At 40.7% G+C, this 20,272-nt stretch overlaps 1 protein-coding gene across 1 annotated transcript in view; it reads left to right on the top strand.

Moving 5' to 3' along the window:
- TRPC5 (transient receptor potential cation channel, subfamily C, member 5) overlaps positions 1 to 20,272 on the top strand; it is a 66,265-nt gene that overhangs the window by 7,941 nt on the left and 38,052 nt on the right. The window contains exon 2 of the mRNA XM_010569035.1: positions 9,623 to 10,144. Within this exon, the coding sequence (XP_010567337.1) occupies positions 9,623 to 10,144 (522 nt within the window). The remainder of the gene's footprint in view (positions 1 to 9,622; positions 10,145 to 20,272) is intronic.

Below are 20,272 nucleotides of genomic sequence, written 5' to 3'. Positions count from 1 at the left end.
ATACAGTACCCTTTGGTATGACTCAAACCAGCCATTTCCATGTTAATATGAGAGGTCCAAAGTGAAAAGGGAAGGCTGAACCTGGTTAGATACACTCTGAGCAAGAGCAGGTTCCAAAGAATAGAGAAAAACTGTTGAGAAAAACTAGCCACAAGTTCTCAGTATGAAAATATTTGAAAGGCACAATAAGGAAGAAAGATTGTGTCTGAAAACAGAAAACTAGCTGTTACTGCTCCAAAGCCTAATGGCTCTGCTAGCATCCAAGTTTTTCATTATTTTTATTGATGCAGTAATAATTCACAGCTATAGTTAACATGCCTTTGACATTGGCGTCTGCCTTCGAAATGAATTCCATCTAATTAAACTAAACAACAGAGAAATCAAAGACCACTTCAGCTAATGATTACATTTAACTGGGAATTTCTTTCCTCCCTCCCCACTGCCTTCCTCCCCAAATAGTCTTAAATCTATGAGAAGGAGGTGTGAGGCAAAACGAAGAACTCGGGTGATACATCACATAGACCTAATGAGTGGCATCAGGGCTAGGGCTCACAGGCTGCAGTGCCAGCTACCAGACATCTGACAGTGGCAAGTAAGTCACTGGCTGCTTCTCCTGGGCGAACATAAAGTCTGTTATTAGTTCCTAGGAGAGCTGGTGAGGTCAGGCCAAGAGCTGCATCACAGCATGCACAAACATGTCATGCTTGAAAGTCAACATATAGACAGGTGGTGGTCAGGTATGCACTGTTATATGAGATGCTTCCCAGGGAATTATCTTTATTAATTTGTGGGAGTGATCTTAGCACTTGCCTGTGTTTGGCACACTGTATGGTGTATTTTCAGTCAGGAGTGATGGGTGCATGGGTTTCAGCTGGATAGACTGCCTGTAACAAACTCTTTGTAGGGAAGAAAAATCCTGTTTGTGTTCCTACACAAGTAAACTTTAGGTCTCTCTATAGATCTGTTTATTGAGGTGTTAAGTTTCAAAAAAATGTATTTCATTACCTACCCAGCATCCATGAATATGCCTAGTTTACTCACCACCCTTTGCTCCTAAGCCCCAATTACAGCATTAGCTGCTTCCCTACATCAGCCCCCTGACATCGCACAATGTGTGGCTTTGCTTCTAGTCTGTATGGCTTCTGAAACCCAGAAGGGGCTTTTGACATGGCTATCCAGATTCACTGATAGAAATATGCAGGAGAGTCTGCCTGGTACAATAGTTGCAACACATTTTCCGAGGGAAGCTTCTTTGTACGGGGAAATTGAACATAGCAAATTACAGGCTCCTCCAAAACAAAGCTTTGGGATCTATAAAGAACTGCAGGGTGGTTTAGTAGGAGTTCGCTAGTCCTTATCTGGCTGTTAAATAAAGCTGTGCTTGGGTTTGCAGAGTAGAATGGCACCTTTATGGCTCGTTTATCCCTGTGCTGGGCAGTCTTTTGGTTGGGGGGGTAGATGGATCAAAAAGGCATTGACTGAGAACAATATTCTCCCTGCTGGTCTCCACATTGTTTACAGCAAGGGAACACTGTAATCCAAGGTCTGTGCTCTGTCATTGCCTCGGGAGAACGTGTTGGAAAACTGCTCAAGCCTGCAAGAAGCTCAGGGTCACATGCATCATTGGTACTTAATTCATGGCAGTGCGAGAGGGCTTGTGTGCTCCACTTAAATACTCTTCAGGCAGACAGATGATGAGTTACAGCCAGTCTCTGAAGCATGAGGGGCATATCATTAGCTAGATGTTTTGAACTACCTAGCATTAGAAATAACAAAGAAAGTCACTGCTTAAGTGGTGATAAAGGAGGATCAAAACCACACAGATTTTATTCTCATGTGAGACCCTGCCACCTGTGTAGATTGTCATTTCTTTGCTATCGCAAACTCTGGGGTCTTTTTGGAAGCCACAGTGTCTTCTTGATTGGTATAATAACAATGCCAAAAGCACAGCTCAATAGTCAAAATGGGGAGAAATGCAGCCTCCTGGTTTGTGAGTATCAAGATGTGTTCTGTGCAACATCAGACAGCGCTGGGCTGGCACCAGATGCAGTTACTCACTCCTCTGTGATGTTGTCTTATGATCGAATCTGTTTCTTTCCTTTTTTATTTTTTTTTTTAAGGAATGTGATTGAATAGGAACACAACCCCACCTCTCCCAAGCAAAAAGCCCTCCCTTTTCAAGCCCTGTTAGCAACATATTACCTCACCTAAACTTAATGAAACATCTCTCATCCGCACAGAGTAATAAATTACAGGAAATAGGGATATTTTATGTACAAAGATGACATAAAAGGCTATAGATAGCATGATTATTACCCTATATTAGTACATCTTGTCCCTGTAACCACTAAGAATAGAAAATACAGAGACCAGATAAAATGAATTAAAAAGCTGGACAACTCTTCCCTCCCAGAGTAAATCCTGGAAAATACTAGAAAAAGAGTAGCCATAATAAAACAAAGATTACCTTGAATACAGAGCCTGCAAATTTCCAGCTAACCGTGGACTGTCTTTGTTTCAGCATGCTTGAGGTCAGGGGAAAGCTTATCCATAAAATGAAAAAATATCCAAGGTGCAGCGACATTCCAAGGCCTTTAGTGTAGCTAAGAAATTTACAGGACTGGATTAAGTATGCTCTTTAACAAAATTCATTCCCAAACTTAAAAACAACATTAAAAATTGTTAGGGTTTAATCTTTATTTTTACTGAAAACAGCTGCTTCTCTCACAGAGTAACTCTTGAAATGGCCATGAAGAAAGGTGAAAAAATGAACAAACAGCATTTTATGTTTCCAAATGGGGAAAAAAACCAGCTTCAGGCATGTATGAACTAGTCTGCCTATCCAAACTTGAGGAGACAATTCAATTTACTGTCATGTCAACAATACTAGGCTTACACCTGTGTTGGTATCAGAAGGTCTCAAGAAACAGATCTAACAAGCAGCCAGGGAATCTCTGCATTTTGGCAAGGCTTTGGTAGGTCCATAATATGCTGTGAGCCAGGTTCTGATGTCAGTCTAGCAGGTTCATTAATGTCTGGATTTGTAACAGTCCCAAACGTTTGTCCCTTGTTTGTTTTAACTGGACAAGTGTCATCATTCAGCTAGCCCCGGGCTACATAAGTGTATGATGAAACCAAGATTCATTTGATAGTTGGTCATGTCATAGATATAACATGACATAACATGTAAGGTGTGACTACAATGAACTTCTCAGCCATTCTTACACAGATGAGAAGTCATAACCAGGAGAGGGTGCAATTGCTCACGGCACAACACTGGTCTGTCTTCTCTAACCAACAGTAGGCACTTGCTAGCCCCTCTTCCTGCTGGATTCAGTAGTTCTTAGCTGGACCAAGACACAGAAATTCAGGGCAAAGCAGACCTCAAGACTGCACTTCATTTAAATACAAGAGGTTCAAACACAAGCTAACTCTTTAACAGCATCCCTCTGTGACTTGGAGAATGAACTCCATGCTGACTGCACTCTTTCTTCATTTCAGCATCAAGTGCCTCAGCTTATTTCCTCCATCTGCATGAGAAAGGGAGAGTGGCTTAGAGGAGAGAGTGCTCTGTCTGGAATAAGTTGCCATAGGCCATTTGAATGCATATTTACAAAATCCTTTCCTTCTGAAGGCTTCTCTCTGGATTCCTCTTTTTTAATCCCCAACAAAAGAGAAGTTATTATGTAGCATCAACCACAAATGGTGACATCTTTTGACAATCTGTCTGGCTGTGCTGCATTTCCTAAACACATGGCTGAACACAAGCAGCTCTGATGCAGTTCTGCCACTGTCAAATGCACTAGGTTTCAGTTTAGCTCTGAAAACTAATCCCTTGGGTCTACCTACATTTTTAAACACATGGATAAGAAGCCAAATTAAAACTTGAAGAATCTAGAGCAGATTTATCTGTATTTTGCTTTTGTTTATTGGTTGCAGAGAAAAATGTTTGGTTATACAGGTATCACAAATCTAAATTTTCACATTATTTCAGTAGTAACGCATTATATCATGCTATTTTTTATTCAAACGTACCTATTTCAGTGTTAATATGTACCATCTGGTAACCCTGTATCAGCATTTGGCTTGCCACAAGGCACTAAAAGGTACTAATTTTCTGTGTTTTGCAGTATCAGTCTGAGGGGCAGAGACTTTATTTTGCTTTACAGGCATGTAAGTCACTGAGCAGATTTTAGACCAGAAGGAGCCTTTTCTTCAGCTGGATATTCTGGGACAGCTGTATTGAAATCACTGGAATACTTCAGTAACAACAGGAGAGCTTGCCCAAAAGTACATCTATAACCACATGTGCTCTTTGCTAGAGTTACAAACTTGTTCATAACCAGCACAAAAGCCCGTAAAGTACATTACTTTTGTTATCATTTTGTGTTGTTCATTATATTTCATTAACCAAATTACATCATTTCAGACAATTAGTTGCTCTTTAGAGAAAAACCAACCTCCCTATTAATATAGATACTGTCATCACTCTGATACAAGATGTCTCTCAAGGCATCTCTGATTAAGATACTCAGTTATTGAAACCTACACTACTGCATCACCTAAAATGAATGCTTAAGATATTCAGTTATTGAAACCTGTGCCATCGCATCACCTAAAATGAATGCTTAAATCTACAGAAGGATGTAACATTTTTCCAGAGTCCCACATAAGAAAATAAATGCCCATGGGGTTCTGTCAGTAAAAGAATTTGTTTATGGGTTTCAGCAAGGAGCAGGATTCAATTGGTCGTGCCAGTTACAATATGTATTTTTTTCAAGACCCTTTTGCTGGTAACATGGCTGATCTGCAGTCTAGCAACACTGACTCCGTCTCTCATGCTCTATTTATAGAGCTGCAGCTAGAAGTACCACAGAACTGCGATTCTGAACAAAATCACAGTCACTGCTAAAGCTTCTTCTGACCACTGAGTCTCACACTAAATTGATGTAGTACAAAATCTTCTTTTTCGATTGACAGAAATCGGCTGTGCCTGTTACTGGACTTGTGGATGGCATATGCACTTCCCCCATAGGGCTGCATGCAGAAAAACAAACTAGAAATAGGAAATCCTTGCTCAATAAGTTACCCAAGCTTCCATGTCCATAAGTGTTACATTTGAAGTTTTCCAGTGATGTTGCATGAGTTTGTTTTGTTTAGTAAAATGTTGTTTTGGCAATTAGAACATCTTTTATAACATATAGTTGTATCAAAAAGTTATGCAAGCTGAAAATAATGCAGATTAATATATTTACAGTTTATCATGGTTATACTTACAATTTATTACACCAGTCCAGGTGAGGTGCTAGTTTATGGAATGGAGATGGCTTCAAAATGGGGCAATTCCACCTGTAACAGGTAAAAGTATTACTAGTTATTTTCAAGCAAAAGTGGCAGCATTCTCAATGCCAGACAGGATGCATATTTAGACTGCCTCTGACCCAAGAAGATTACAATTAGAGAGTAACAAAACTAAGAAAGTAAAGGATTTCGTGGTTAGGCTTTGCTTTACTTTATAGGTATTCTCTTTTCAGTGCAGGTCTGAAGCACTAAAGGGTTATCTGTGGAGACTGTAGCTGTGAGCACCACTAAAGGTGAACGCTGAGAAGAGACCTGAACATGAAAGGAGACTGATGTCTGATAGGGTTACCACACCATAATCGTGAGGACTGTCAATAAAGAGGGGGCAGAAAAGCATAAGATTCAGAGATAGAAACAGAAAACCACCCCCAAATAGTCACTAGACAGAGCCAGACTACTTCCTCAGAGTTCAAGATTTTGCACTTGACTGGCAAGTTCCCTTTGCTGCAGAACATCTTTTTTTCACCTAGTTGTCCTTTTTTATATGCATAGATAGATGACAAATGCTGTAGAAACACTACAGCTTGCTTTGAAATCTGCCGGTGTTTAAACCTGGATATTAGCTTCTATGGTCCATAAAAGGCAAAAGATGGATTCATATTAGTCTTTTAGTTTGGTTGAGGAGCATGCTTTTGAGCTGTATCTCCTTAACCTCCCCATTTACTGCGCTTTGGTTTATTCAGAGCACTTGAGCTGGATTGCTTTTACACAATACTAAACCAGAGGACGTGCTTCAGAGGCACTCAGATACCAGACTAGATTAAGTCCAAAGTAAAACTAAAAGACCTATACAACAAGGCTGTCAGGTCTTCAGTGCCAGGGTTTTTTGTTGCTCTGTAGTTCTGCTCCTCTTATACTGTACTAGTTACTAACATAAGCAGAGATTCCTGGTCTTCCTATCCGGAAGTTCTTTCTAGCAGTGCACTATTTACTGGAAAACTTGTTTTTCTGTTCAGAAGAGAGCTTAGCTATACTGAACAGTGCTTTTATGTGAGCTAATCCTCCCCTTTTCTTCTCCTCTAATGAATTAAGCTTGTTTCTTCCCCCCGCCCCTTTTTTAAATAAAGATTTTTCACTCACTGCAGTGTCTTTTAGAGAAGCAGCAGTACAGTGGTAAGCAGCCTACCTACCTTTATGAGGTAGTGCTCCATTTTTGGGGTGAGGGCTTGTGATACGAGCCAGAATAAAGGATGAGAGATCACTTGATGGATACCCCAGATTTGATCCCAAACCTTAGGACAGCTTTTATGAGGATTAAGTCTAGGAAGATGGTAACAAGCATTCAGTCACTTGTTAATTGTAGCATTAATTTCTTAAGTGAACATTACCAAGATGAAATACAGACAAGGCACATGCTCCTGTGCAAGTAGTGACAATAAGGTTTTGAAGGACTCAGCCTAACAGCTTGTGTCAGGTGATGAGGTTAATGGAAAAGAATTTGTTATTCAGGTCACTTAATGAAAATAACCTTGGAAGAGCTTAGCAGAGCCCTTGGGGTAGAATAATTTATTCCTCTTCTGCTTCCATCACTGTAAGTTAACCCAAGACATAGAAGAAGCTGATCTAAACATGAACTCAACCTGTCAGAATAGTGCAGGAGGAACATCAACAATTACAATGCATTGTTGTAATCTCTGCTGCCCCTCCAGTGATAATATGTAGATAATATGTATTGCTTTGTATAGCCCCATCTTTAAAACAAGACAGTTTAAGATGCAGGTTGTCAAAACACTATGCAAGAAGACAACAAAAATATTCACCACAAGATATATAATTCTTAGCCAACGCATGGTCTTTGGATCAGCCAGGCATAGAAAAGAGAGAAGCCACAGCAGCCATCATTCACACTATTCCTCTTCTGTGTTTTGTTGGTTTGTTTTGCTGCTCAGCTATAATCAGAAATAAGCTTCAGCACCTGTGATTTGAAGCCTTACACTGATCTGCTCCCAGACCCCAGGGAGCCTCTCTGTCTCTGCACCACCATTTCGCTTCTTATCCCTTAATTAAAAGTGCTGCACACTGCCTAGGAAAACATGCCTTCCACACATCAGCTGCCCGAGTCCTAATGAAGTAGTGCTCCATTTTTGGGGTGAGGGCTTGTGATATGAGCCAGAATAAGGGATGAGAGATCACCTGATGGACACCCCTGATTTGATCCCAAACCTTGGGACAACCATTTTGATAGCCTTAGATCCAGATTTAGAAAACCTCAGGAGTAGACAGGAGCAGACAAGATTAGCACTATCCCCACCTGTAACATTACTACCTTGTCTTGTCTGCAAGTGCCCGTTTCGTATTCTGAGCAACATGAATACCTCATCTGTGTAAAGCTGAAAATCCTTTTCACAACCCTGGATACAATAACTTCCATACAGGAAAACAAGATTAAACTTGACAGTAATAGGAGTGATAGAGAGGGAAAGCGTTCTTCCTTTGAGGCAGAGGCTGTGAATACAGCAGCCAGTGACTGACTGAAAAAGGAGGGGAAGAAAGATAAATGCAATTATTCAAGCATCAGGGGTTTTAAAAAAATGCTTCTAAGAGAGAGAAAAAAGAAAAACCCACACCTTTCTCTTGACATTTAACAAACTACCTAAATGAGCTAAGTAAAGGAAAAGAAAGTCAAAGACCTTACAAAGAGAGCTGCTTTCAGCTGTTTGTTACTAGATATCTTAAAATACGTTTATCCAACCATGCTAAGAGGCACCAAGCCCTGCACAACCCACAGCAAATCCTCACTACCATTCTCTCTTCTTTCCCATGAGCCATATTTATAGGCTCCCGCCTGGCTGCCTCTATAGGGACCAGCCTTGTTAGCAAAGCCTCTTCACACCTGGGTGTCTGTAGGCTGCCAGAGATTCAACTCCTCATGTGCTGCATCCAGAGTAGCAGACTTGTATTATACCCGAAAATACCCATAGCCACCCAGTGAGCCCTGCTCCAGTAGATGACCCTGCATCTCAGTGTGATGCCGACCTTTGGGAGAGTGTTGTGTGCTATGAACAGGCTCTGTCCTGCTGTCGCAGGTGGGTTGTGTAGAGGTTTATCAATCAACTGCAGCCCAGGAGTCTTTAGTGCTAGAGGCACTTAACTCTCAGGGAACTCAGACTCATGGTTAGAGGTTCACTGTCTCATAACCAGTCTTAGGTATATCCTACAGAAGGATTTCTAACCAGTTACTTCATACTACTTTATTGCTGCTTTACTTTTGGATTTTTACATACTGAGTAATATTTCCTGTCATTAGGACTCTTTGACAATAGTTTCTCTGAAACGCCTTTGACATTTGCAAGGGGAAACAGGCCTACTGTTCACCAAAGCCAGCAATCACCCCTTGAGCAGCAGGATGCCAACTGCCAGGGCAAGAGTGGTGGGCACACGAAGTACAGTATGCTTGAGTAATGATTAACACACAACAAAGAGAGCTGCCTGTGCTGCAAATGGGAACATACTGCGTGCTTGGGATGTAAGAGCATTTTGGTCTAATTTTGCACTCTGTGTATAGTAATAAGACACAACAGGGTGTGCATTAAGCTCATCTTTTGAGAAGTGCAACAGTAGCTGAATAATGCACACCCTGGAGTGTCTTATTTGTAGTGGACTATGGCTCATTAATTCTACATTTAAATTTTTTCAAACCCATTATAAAAAAAAAAAACAAATCTATTCTGAGGGCAGTTATGTAATGTATCCTTCCACTGAAAAGTATTTTCAAATAAAAACAGTAGGGAAAAGGTGAGGAAGAGCTTTGCTCAGCTGCAGACCAATGTTTGGTTTGGTTTTCATATGGTCTACTACAAGCAGGTTCTTGGCCTGCTAATGCAAATGATGATAGTTATGGAAATCTATTCAGTGTTCACTCTTTTCTAGACTTTCCTTTCTTTTTGTGTAATTACCTGGGCCTTTTGTCTTCCTTTTTTCCTGCAGAAGTCCACCATTTGGTATATGAACCAATATCCATTTCAGAACAGGTTCACATATAAAGCATTCAGATGGGGATGTGACTGACTTTTACACCAGACTGGGAGCTGAATGAATGGTCACAGGTTCCTGCTCAGGAGGCAGACAGGCATGATTTGAGGGAAGATGGTTTTGCCAGAATAGCAGTGTGTGTGCGTGCATGGTTACAACAGGATTTAAAGAACAGAGGGTGTTATAGAAACTCTGTTTTGTTATGACATCACTTCAAAAGTATGAAGGAGGGACATCTGATTTCTGCTGTTCCGCATGAAATATGACTATGGTTTATCCCTTTATATAGGTTCCAACCTTGATGATGGACACCCAGTTTTCAGAATTCACTCCAGATATCACCCCAATAATGCTGGCGGCTCACACCAACAACTATGAAATCATCAAACTGCTTGTCCAAAGACGGGTAACAATTCCACGCCCACACCAGATCAGATGCAACTGTGTGGAATGTGTCTCCAGTTCGGAGGTGGACAGCCTAAGGCATTCCAGGTCAAGGCTGAACATCTACAAAGCCTTAGCCAGCCCTTCGTTGATTGCCTTATCAAGTGAGGACCCCATCTTGACGGCCTTCCGACTGGGCTGGGAGCTGAAGGAGCTCAGCAAAGTGGAAAATGAGTTCAAGGCTGAATATGAAGAGCTTTCACAGCAGTGCAAGCGTTTTGCTAAGGACCTTTTGGATCAAGCACGGAGTTCCCGAGAATTGGAGATCATTCTCAATCACAGAGATGATCAAAGTGAGGAGCTGGATCCCCAAAAATGTCATGATTTGGCAAAGCTAAAGGTAGCAATAAAGTATCACCAGAAAGAGGTAAGAGTCATCCAAATGCAAACGTGTGTGAAGGCTTCATGTACTGGGTAAAATGATTCATTTCTCTAGTCTCCATGGGTTTGTTCTGCGTTGCTAACTGAGAGCCAGCAGGGGTGAGTTTGGATTGGGTGGAGAACCACGTGCAAATGAGTTACTCACAAACCAGCAGGTTCAGTGCACCTTGGTGACGGCGTGAATCTGATGACAGTTGAGGGCAACAGGACTGGGACTTGCTGCAGTGGGTTATGGCTTCTGTGTCACTGACACTTTCTGTTTCAAAGATACTTCAATCTCATTTCATTGTAACCCATCCTCCTGCAAAGAACAGCCTTCAGAGATTTCTAGGTTTGTTAGCTCTGAGAGCTTTTCCCAGTAGCTGCTTTTATACAGGAACCAAAAGCTAGAAGGGGTTGCCTGGCTCATGAAAGTCTTGACTGCAGGAAATAACATAATGCAGAATTCACTTCCTCCAGCCACCAAACACTTCCTAGCACCCATTCAACACTAACTCATAAGGGCCAGAGAAACGACAGCAGCAAAAGAGAGCTCGACAACACTCTCACTGTCCCAGGTCTGCATGCCGCCAGCAATTTTGTTGGGTGAAAATGCTTGTGAGGTGCTAGGAAGTGGATTACGTCATGCAAATACTTCTTCACACCTGAGACACCTCAGGTTGATTCTTGCTCCTTGATTCATCTGTGTTTTAGGAACTGAGAAGCAATTCCCAGAAATTCAAACTCCTGCCCATAGTACCAGAAAGGAAAGACATACTTCAGCTAAAGGGCACAGAGCCTTTCAGAAGCCCTGCAAATCCAGAGATTTATAAGTTGATTCAATAAAGGCCATGAACCTATGGAGAATGCTGACAACAGTTTCATTAGTTGGCTCTGGATTTTCTTTCTCTTTCCAAACCTGGACAGAATTTAGTAGATGATATATTACTGTTGGCCAGTAATGTTCCAGGTTATCTGAAGGAGGAATTTAGCTTGCTTGGTTAAGGAACTGAATTGCAGTATCTATCACATTCTTCTGGAGAGTCTGGAGAGTGACAGAAGTGGTGGAAAAGCCTGCCACATTACTCTTTTCACTGTCTTCCCCACATTTGACACTTTGTTTTATGCATTGACCCAGATGAGGACAGCCTGATATGATACATTCCACCTCCTGTAATGGCTGCTCATGTCATCCGAGGTACAACAGTCAAGAAGTGAAAGATACAGACCGTCCTTTCTTCTCTTTGGTCTGTTACGCCTCCTGAGTACTAGCCCCTTGATGCAACAGGCTGGAGCTGAAGCCTCAAGCTTTCTGGGATCTAGGACATGGTCACTTACTGCTCTTACTGGGCTTCTCCAGGGAAGTGTCAGCAAGGCTCACTGGCTTCAGGTCAGGTTGTGTGTTTTACTGTAGCTGACAGGGTTAGGTAATGCCCTAAGTGCTTTAGGGACACAAACAAGTAGTGAAGAATTGGTCTGGAGAAAGGTAATACAGTGTATCAGGTCAAATGTTCCTTGAATCTAGGAAGGGTGAGAAACTCTACTTCTGTTTTTTTTACTGGCCTGATAGCCACAGATGCTGCACCCACATACACCCTTCAGCAGCCAGGATACTACTGGCACTGCTGTGTGTAGATCACTGCTGATTTCGACGTCTCGTCACAGTTCAGGCTCACTATTGACATCCAAGCATAAATCTGTGGCTACCCTTATCTTGTGTTTGCATTAAGAAACTGCAAGTCTGAAGGAGTTTGGTATATTTGAAATGTAGTGCTGAACAGTCCTGAAGCTCTTTTATTTAAAGTAACAAATTTTTAATCTTTGCTTGCTTGCTTGACAGTTCTTAGCTCTTTTTTTTAGGCATACTTGACTGAATTCCAAGCATATGGACAAATTCCATGTTTTGTGACATATTCATGACAGTTCCAGCATATAAATGATAGCAAATATGCTCTATGTTGCCAGCTAAGTCAGTGCTGTTTCCAGGTAGAATACTGATGGGCAGGAACAAAATGAATGAGTTTGGGAAACCAGCACTACTGAACCCCCTCATCCTACCCAGTTATGCACAAATACCTGGTGCGTCCTGCAGGATGGTGTTTGTATGCAACAAGATATTGCAGTGGTTTTCTTAAATTGGTAAATTAGTCCAATACAAAACACCAAGCAAGGTACAAATGTCATTGCCAGCTTCTGAAAAAAATGAGTAGGAACATTTGTCAGGGAGACACTGAGAAATGCCTTTTAATCATGATTGAAGAGTATCAGACTGAGAGAATTTTTGTGGGGACGGGAAGGAAAATAGAAACAAGTTTGGTTTTGTGAAAGACAGTTCTGCAGAGAGAAACAGCAGACTTTTAAAAAGTAGATCATCTTGTTCCACTGAAGCTTTTTATGTCTTAATATTAAATGGGATTGGATTGAATGGAGAAGCTTTTTATATCTCAACATTGACAAAGTTACAAGTCAAATCTCTAGTAGCCTAAGACAAAAATCCAGAGTGGACCTTAGTTATTTTCTGGTGCTGTAAATTGTTACCACAGTTGTTATTTCTTTGTATTCAGCATAAAGAATGTGTAATCTCACATAGATTTTAGACTAATTGCTAGACAAATTTTCTGCAGCTTTTTTCTTTTTGAGTGAAATAAACCTCAAAATTTTCCCCAAAACATGAAATTATGCCATTTCAGCTTATTCGGGCAGATACGTTCAACTTTAAGATTCTTTCTAGAGGAGCTGTTAAGAGGGAATTGGTAAAGAGATCGTTGCCTTTGGATGGAGGGGCAGTACTGTGTGTTCTGGGTAGGGAGTAGATCTTAAAGTTACTTTTTCTTGGTACCAGCGTAAGTGATCTGGGAATTCAACAGTACTCTTCACCAGACACATTTTTCAGTGTTCTTGTCTCCAAGGCATTTCAGATGAACCCACTGTGCCTTTTTTTCCCCCCCATCATACTTCTATACTGAAGAGTAAATGCTGTTTTCTTCCAGGTACAGAAAAGTAACAGCATTCAAATTTCTAGTGCAGGTTGATGATCTTCAACAGTGAACGTACAGGACTGAAAAAAATCCTGATGGGAAAAGCTAGACATCTATGGGCAGTTCTTGCTCCAAACTGGGGCCTTGGAGGAGAGCTTTTTGAAGGTAGTTAGGCTGCTAAATATGCAGGTAAGTAGGCAATAAATTTTTAAACAGAGTATAATCTGGTTAAGTGCCTAAATCCTGTTGGAGATTAGACACTTATCTTGCTGAGGCATTTTGAAATTCCGCTGCTGAATTAGCTGCATCTTTTGGCACCTGGCTGCTGGAGAAAAATCTGATCTTATATGTTGAGTTTTAGCAAACAATTAGCAATCATCAGCCCCGCCACAGACACAAATCTCTGTTCTTTGCACTGAATCTAGTAGACATATTCATGGTATACACAACTTCATCTTTTGATCTGGCCTGAGTGCCTCAGTGAGCAACCTGGACGAGGGCTGGATTAGCTAGGGGAACCACTTCAGTTCAGTTGTATCTCCAGGGGAATACCGCCCTCATCACAAAGGTTCCACCTCAGTCTGTATCCCCAGGTAAATCCCACTGCCAGTGCATTTCTGCCTCATGACATAGATACGGATTTCATGTTTACAAGGGTAGAAAAATCTCCCATTCTTTTTTTCCAACAAAAAAGCCTGGGAGATACAAGTTTTGATTACTCCCAAACATTACATGTGTGAAGTATTTTATAAACTGACAAATGGGTTGCTCATGAGGAAGACAACCTTTTTCCTTTGGAGGAGGGCCAAAACAATGGGAGAAGAAATTTCTTGCTTTCCATATTTGTTTTTAATAAGACCGTATATCCTGGAAGGTAAATCACTGTTCACACAGAAGGAAAAATTTCAATTCTACAGGAAAGATTAAAATATGCCCTAAGGTAGCTTTGTAGTATATTTTATGGTAGTAAATGTTAAAACCATGCTGTGCAATGTTCACAAGCTCCCTCTCCGTCTTAGGTATAGAATGGTTGTGTCCTCAGTTTCAAATTACAAAAGGGCCCTGATCATTTCTTTAGAAGATAGGAAGGACTTAATAGTTGTGATCACTATTTGCATCACAGTGACAAAATATTAGAAAAAAATGAGGACAGCTCTAGTATACTGTGAAACACAACAAGTTCAGTCCAGCACAGACACATCGGTTTTCTCAGTCCACTTCTGAAAGAAATTATTTTTGCAGGATCACAGCAATTCATGGTCTAAGAGACAAGCAGGCATTTCATAAATGCTCTGTAGTATATGGCATTTGTCTTCATATTATTACTTTTCTCATTTTTTTATTCATGACTAATTTTGGAAGGAGAAAGATGCTGAAGACTTAATACGAAAAGGCACAGCTCAGCTGTTGAGGATCAATCTTCACTATGCTGTTCTGGCACCAAATTAGCTCTGCATTTGTTAATTTGTTTGCATTTCTAAGAAAAGATGGGGAAAAGTCATCTCTTAGGATCTTGCCAGTCACATAAAGCACAGTTGTATCTACAGTGTACCATTGCTGTATTAGAGAATCAGAGCATAAGCAGAATGCAAATACAATTTTTATGTCCTTTAAGGTTTTTTGACATTGCCAAAATAATGTAAAGCAACCATAGTCTAGCAGTGAATCAGGTCTAAAAGGGGAGATTTCTCCTTGTGTATAACATTCTGCTAAGCCACAAGAATAGCAAAATACATTCAGCCTATTCCTGCTTTCCTGCTCTCCATCACAGGTCATTCACATCTTCAAAATTAAGTGAAACACCACAGTAGTGGTTTTTTAGTGCTTTGCATTTTTCTGGTACTGGTAGTTGCAAACGGCTGTGCCGGTTTAGTTTATATGTCTGTAAGAAACGCACACAATGCAAGGCACTCAGAAAAAAATTTATTTTACCTATGACTATACTGCTTAGCACTTTCACCGAACTAGATCAAAGGAGTGCGTTAAATTCACTCTCAGAAACCTTAACCTTAGCCTCTCTTACTCACTGTACTCGAATCAATGACAGGAAAGGAGAGAAGTAGAATTGTTTGCTTTTCTAATTTAAAAACAGTGCTCTTTGCTGTTTTCTCCTCAGGATGAAGCTTCAAAAGTTCTAGTTCCTTTTTTCCAAGACATTTACATAGACAAGTACCTCCTGAGATACAGTACTGAAGTGCATGAATAATCATTCCTGACATGCCACATATTTTTCAGCTGTGTCTTGACTCTTGTCAACTGTGTGGCTGCAGTTAGACGCACAGCATCGTTCTCCAGGGAGTATGCATAAACCTGGCAAATTTCTAAGGGCACTTCAGTTAGTGTATAAAAAGAGCTTTTAAAAATATCAGAGATGCATGAAAAATGAAATGTGAGGTCTGCAAAAATCAAAGCTCATCTACCGCACCTTGTTTACCTGTTTTGAAAGCCATTCAGGTATCTTGATGGATAGCCACAGATCTTTCTTTGCTTGGCAGTGCTAAGTTATTCTCACGTGATTTTGTCTGTTTTCTTGCCACACTGCCTGGAGGTATAATGATACAGGGCTGAATACTTGTATTGTGCTCTTTAAAGGCACAATAAAAAGCTAGCTTTTTGGTGACCCTGCAGAACTCAGAAGATTAATAAACAGGCTTTTACTTTCAGGTTTCTAGAATGAAATCATACCACATCGTGAAAAGATCTTTATTAGGACTAGATGGAGGAAGCAGAGCTGCTCCTTGTGGAAGCTTTTTTCCTTTCTAGTGACCTGGAACATACGTATCCCTTAGGTATTAGATGGTGAGGAATGGTGTGGTTATGCTAGGTCCAGATCTGTCCTACACCACAAACCTGAATGTAAGTTTAGGGATTTCAGAAGCACTGAATGTCCAGCTGTCACCTTTCATTTTCCAACAGCATTCATTCATTCATTCTTGTATGCAGCAAAGTTACCATCTGATGTGTGAACAGTGGCCTATGCTAAATGAAGCTGTTTTTTCTCAAACTCAATCCCAGCAGGCAGATGACCACATTACAAAATCTTCCATGTATGTGGTACTAACAGAGCTGTTATCAGCAGTCTCAGAAGCAGGACTTTGGGGTGGCAGGTGGGGAGACTTATCTGCATTTGCACCCTTAAAACAGTCTTTCCTGCTGATTGCTGGTGGGGCAGCAGGGTGAGTGGTGCATATCTTGGAGCCCCTACTCTATAGGTTTGTACGGTTGCCAGATCTATTTGTTCAGTTTTGGAAATTAGCATGGAAATTTAACCCATACAGCGCATTATGTTACAAAAATTAGAACAAGTGACATTTAAGTGTAACTTCCCTCCAAACTTGGAAGAAGAAGAAATATTCAGAGAACTGATGGTTCATCAGTTTGACAAAGTGGACTTGAATGTTTATTTGAGGAAACAGTATTATTTGGTATATTATTCACGTAACACCAAAATGTTCTAACTTGATGAAGGTTAGCCACATATCGCAGCTGTCACAGAACAGAACTGCAGAAGACTCTCTGTTGACAGCAAAATCATCTCTGACTAATCTTGCCATGCACAAATTTGAAAAAACAACATAAGACCGGTATGTCAGTCAAGGACAAGGACTCTGCTTGTGTTAGCGTAATATGTAGAAGGCAGTAAATGCCTGGATCATTCTTTAAGTCATTTTTGGTGTCTCGTGCCTCCAACTTAAATGATCTCTCGGACAAAGACAGGAAATATGTTGAAAGCTAAAGGGATTGGCACTGTTTTAAGAACATTCAAGAATGATTTAGTGAGTTTGTCAGTTCCCTTAACTTCATGTATCCCATCAGTCTTCTTGCCAGCAAGAGAAGAGGCTTGGGAAGCCAAAGTTGAAGTACAGGACGTGATTGATTGGCTTTCTATAGACAACAGAAACTGGAAAGAAGTGATGCCTTGTATGTTGTATAAGCCAAGTGTTGAGTCTTACTGCATCTAGAAGTCTAGAGTGCCTTTCAGAGTCAGCTTTACATCAGTAGTGAAGAGTATATCATGTTATTTCATACTTCATTTTGAGTGATACCCTGAAATAATAAACTCTATGGAAAAAATATTGCTGTGGATTCTTGCTTTTGGATATAGAAGTGGTCGTTGTTACTTACCTGATTTCTGTGAATTTCAGCTTTACTTCTGTAGCTTAGTGAAGAGAGTTATGAAACTCTATAAAGAAAAGAACTGAGATTCCACTCCTCTTACACCTCTTAATGTATACATCAGATCCATCATCATCCAGACAAGCCATTTTAGGTGTCTCATGATTGAGAACACAGTTACCTCATAGTTCTTCACTCCAAGAAAAGTGAGATGGATAGATGGGTTAATCATAACCCCCCCAAACTGATATCTTTTGCAGAATGGCATTTAAAAGCTGTGACTGCATTTTTGTGTTCTTATTCTTTCTCTACAACCCCCAGCTGGCTGAGTAAACATCCTTCAGCAAAGCATAGGTCCTCCTCACCCTACAATGGTGATATTACTCAGAAGCAGAGGTAGCCTTTAGAGGCTCCCAAGAATGCGAGAAGTGTTTATAGTATGCTGGTCTGTTCTTTTCCTGGATATTGGAGTAAATTTACTCATTCGGGAAAAGGTAAGGTAGAAAGAAAAAAAGAAACATAGTTTCAGTGTAGGTATTTCTCAGGTCAGAAAGGAAGCAAGTGAAAAATATTTTTAGAACTTTTTATTAACACTAGTAGGGTAAAGTAGATATGCATTTAAAAATACTTGTGAATGACTTTTAACATTCTCGTGTTTGCTTTACTTATCACTTATGTAATGTAAATGTTAGACATTCACGAGGGAGAATAAACCCAGCCTTTTACTTAAAAGTCAATACCTTCTCCACTTCAGCTAAAGCCTGTGAGAGCTCCCAGTGTTCATTTGCAAGATCTGTAACTCTTGAAGTGCTGCCTGCAAGAGGGCTTAGGAAACTCTGCAAGGTTTGTCTCTAAACAGTTTTTAGCCTGAGTGTTTTTTCAGTGCTTCTGTAGAATGTGTCTGATATCCCCTGTTCAGCTCTTGAAAACCAGTTAGTGTGTTGTGAATTAACTGACTCTCTCAGGTATATCGCTCATATTCAGCACTTGCTTGTACTACAGCACTCTGCCTTTGGAAACCCAGTCTATACCTACTTAATCTTTGTAACAGAACTGTATCCTGGCATGTTTGCTGAAATACATCCTACAGGAATTTATTTATCAACTGTAGTCTGCTGTCTGCTAAAATAAATGCTGAAAAGTTTTGCTTATGTCTAGACTCTTTGCGCAAGGTCTGAGCCAGAGGAACCGTGTTCTGGTGGGGTGTTTGCTAACAGAGGTTGGCCCCCAGAAGCACTGTTCAGCAGCTTCCCCTTATTCACTGCAGAATTTATGCCTTCACTTAAATCCTGCTGACACAAACCACAAATATAAACCTATAGCTAAACACACATTTAAGCACTGTGAGTAGAGATGGATTTAATTTCAAGCTTAAATACTTTGTTAATTGCTTCTTCCATGGGTACATACCCAGGGTCTGCAAGCCTCTACCATTGTACTAGAATATGTGGGACCTCTTTTATTTAAATATTTAAGCCAATCCAACATAAATTTGCGAAAACTATGAATTTTGATGGAACTGTAGCAGGCTTTTAGACGTTATTCAGTCTTTTCTTTTGCCAGCATATACATCACTGGTGAATTTCCAGTTGCTACTGCTTAAGCTGAGTTCATGTCTGCTACCATCAAGAGATGTTATGGACAGGAGACCTTTAGTTATAATTCATGTGTCATCATCACTTATAATATTTTAAGAACAGATTAGACAAAATTTGGTATAATTTGAGGCCATATGTTCATCTGTGGAGGATCTGGAGTTTGTTTTATTCACCAGCAGAGGGATTGAGCAATTTGGGTAGCACCTGGTTTTCTTGAAGGACTCTTCCAGCTCAGCTAGTGATCTTAATGGCAGGAATGACTGCCATTTGGATTTGCATCAGTGCTTCACTGTTAGTAGTAACAGGCATGTGAGTAGCAGCTGTGTTTTTTATAGGATACTCATCCTATATTTTCCTGAGAAAAAATATTATTTCTTGGCAGTGCCTGATGAGGAATGTTGAGTTGTAGTCCCTTTTCCCCGAGTTACACAGCCTCCCCTCCAACTTCTTTGTCTCATTTCTTCTTTTTTTTTTTTCCCTCTTGCAGAAAGTACTTAATTAACAGGATGAACAACCATTAGGTGTTTACCCTCTGCAGCTCACACTTCAGCAGCAGAATGTAAATAACTTTGCAGTTATTAACAAGGTTGAACTTTAAAAAGAAATGTGCTACAAAAAAGAATTTTCTTATTCATCTCACTGTTTGTAACACTGCAAACTTGTGGAGGCTGGTATTTCTTATGTAGAATATCTGATCGCATAGGGCTTGCTGGCTCTCTGCAGCAGACATCAAATTAGGCCACAGATAGTTTCTCGCTTCTGTCTTGGGCTAGTTTAGAAATGTAGCTCTTTGAGTATTGCCCACTGTAATTTCCTTTAAGAGCAATCAAACTGATACAACAACCACACTTCGTTTCTTCCTCAGAAGATCCTGTCCTTGGTACGAGATGGAGGCAGAGTGGTTTGTCTGTTGCACTGGAAGTGCGTTGTGCTACTTGGTTCTGAGCAGGAGCATCTGCAGGATTTGGGAGTGCAGGAGGAAGATGGGATTTTAAAAGTTCATTTCTTTGCACACCATTTTATGTTCCTGAAGTTGGAGTAAAGAGGATCACTTTATTGCACAGTGTGATCCATATGCCTGCTGACATTGTGCCAAGTGTTACAGCATGTTTGGGCTATTGGACAGTGTGTATTGAGCTTTGTGGGTTTGGCATTGATTGATAAACCCAAGCCTGTGGTAGGACTGACAGTGTAGGAGTTTCCTATATCTTCATGGGAGGAAAGAAATTCTAGCCAACTGATTCTGAAAGTTCAAGTATGAAAGGCTGTGCTCTCCCCAGTCCATCTGCAGTTGTATTGGTGTGTATGGGGTAGGTACTTCTGTGCCTGGGTAGGTCACCCTTGCTAGCAACCTGGGATGAAGAGGACCATAGACCTGCTGCTCCTAGCCCTGCCTGGCCACACCATGCTCACCAGCACAGGGGGGAGATGTGTCTTCAGAGA

The sequence above is a fragment of the Haliaeetus leucocephalus genome, unplaced genomic scaffold, assembly GCF_000737465.1.
Source record: "Haliaeetus leucocephalus isolate CR32 unplaced genomic scaffold, Haliaeetus_leucocephalus-4.0 Scaffold262, whole genome shotgun sequence".
Classification (NCBI taxonomy): domain Eukaryota; kingdom Metazoa; phylum Chordata; class Aves; order Accipitriformes; family Accipitridae; genus Haliaeetus; species Haliaeetus leucocephalus.
Note: the sequence above shows the minus strand (reverse complement) of the source record. Positions and strands in the feature narration are given on the sequence as shown.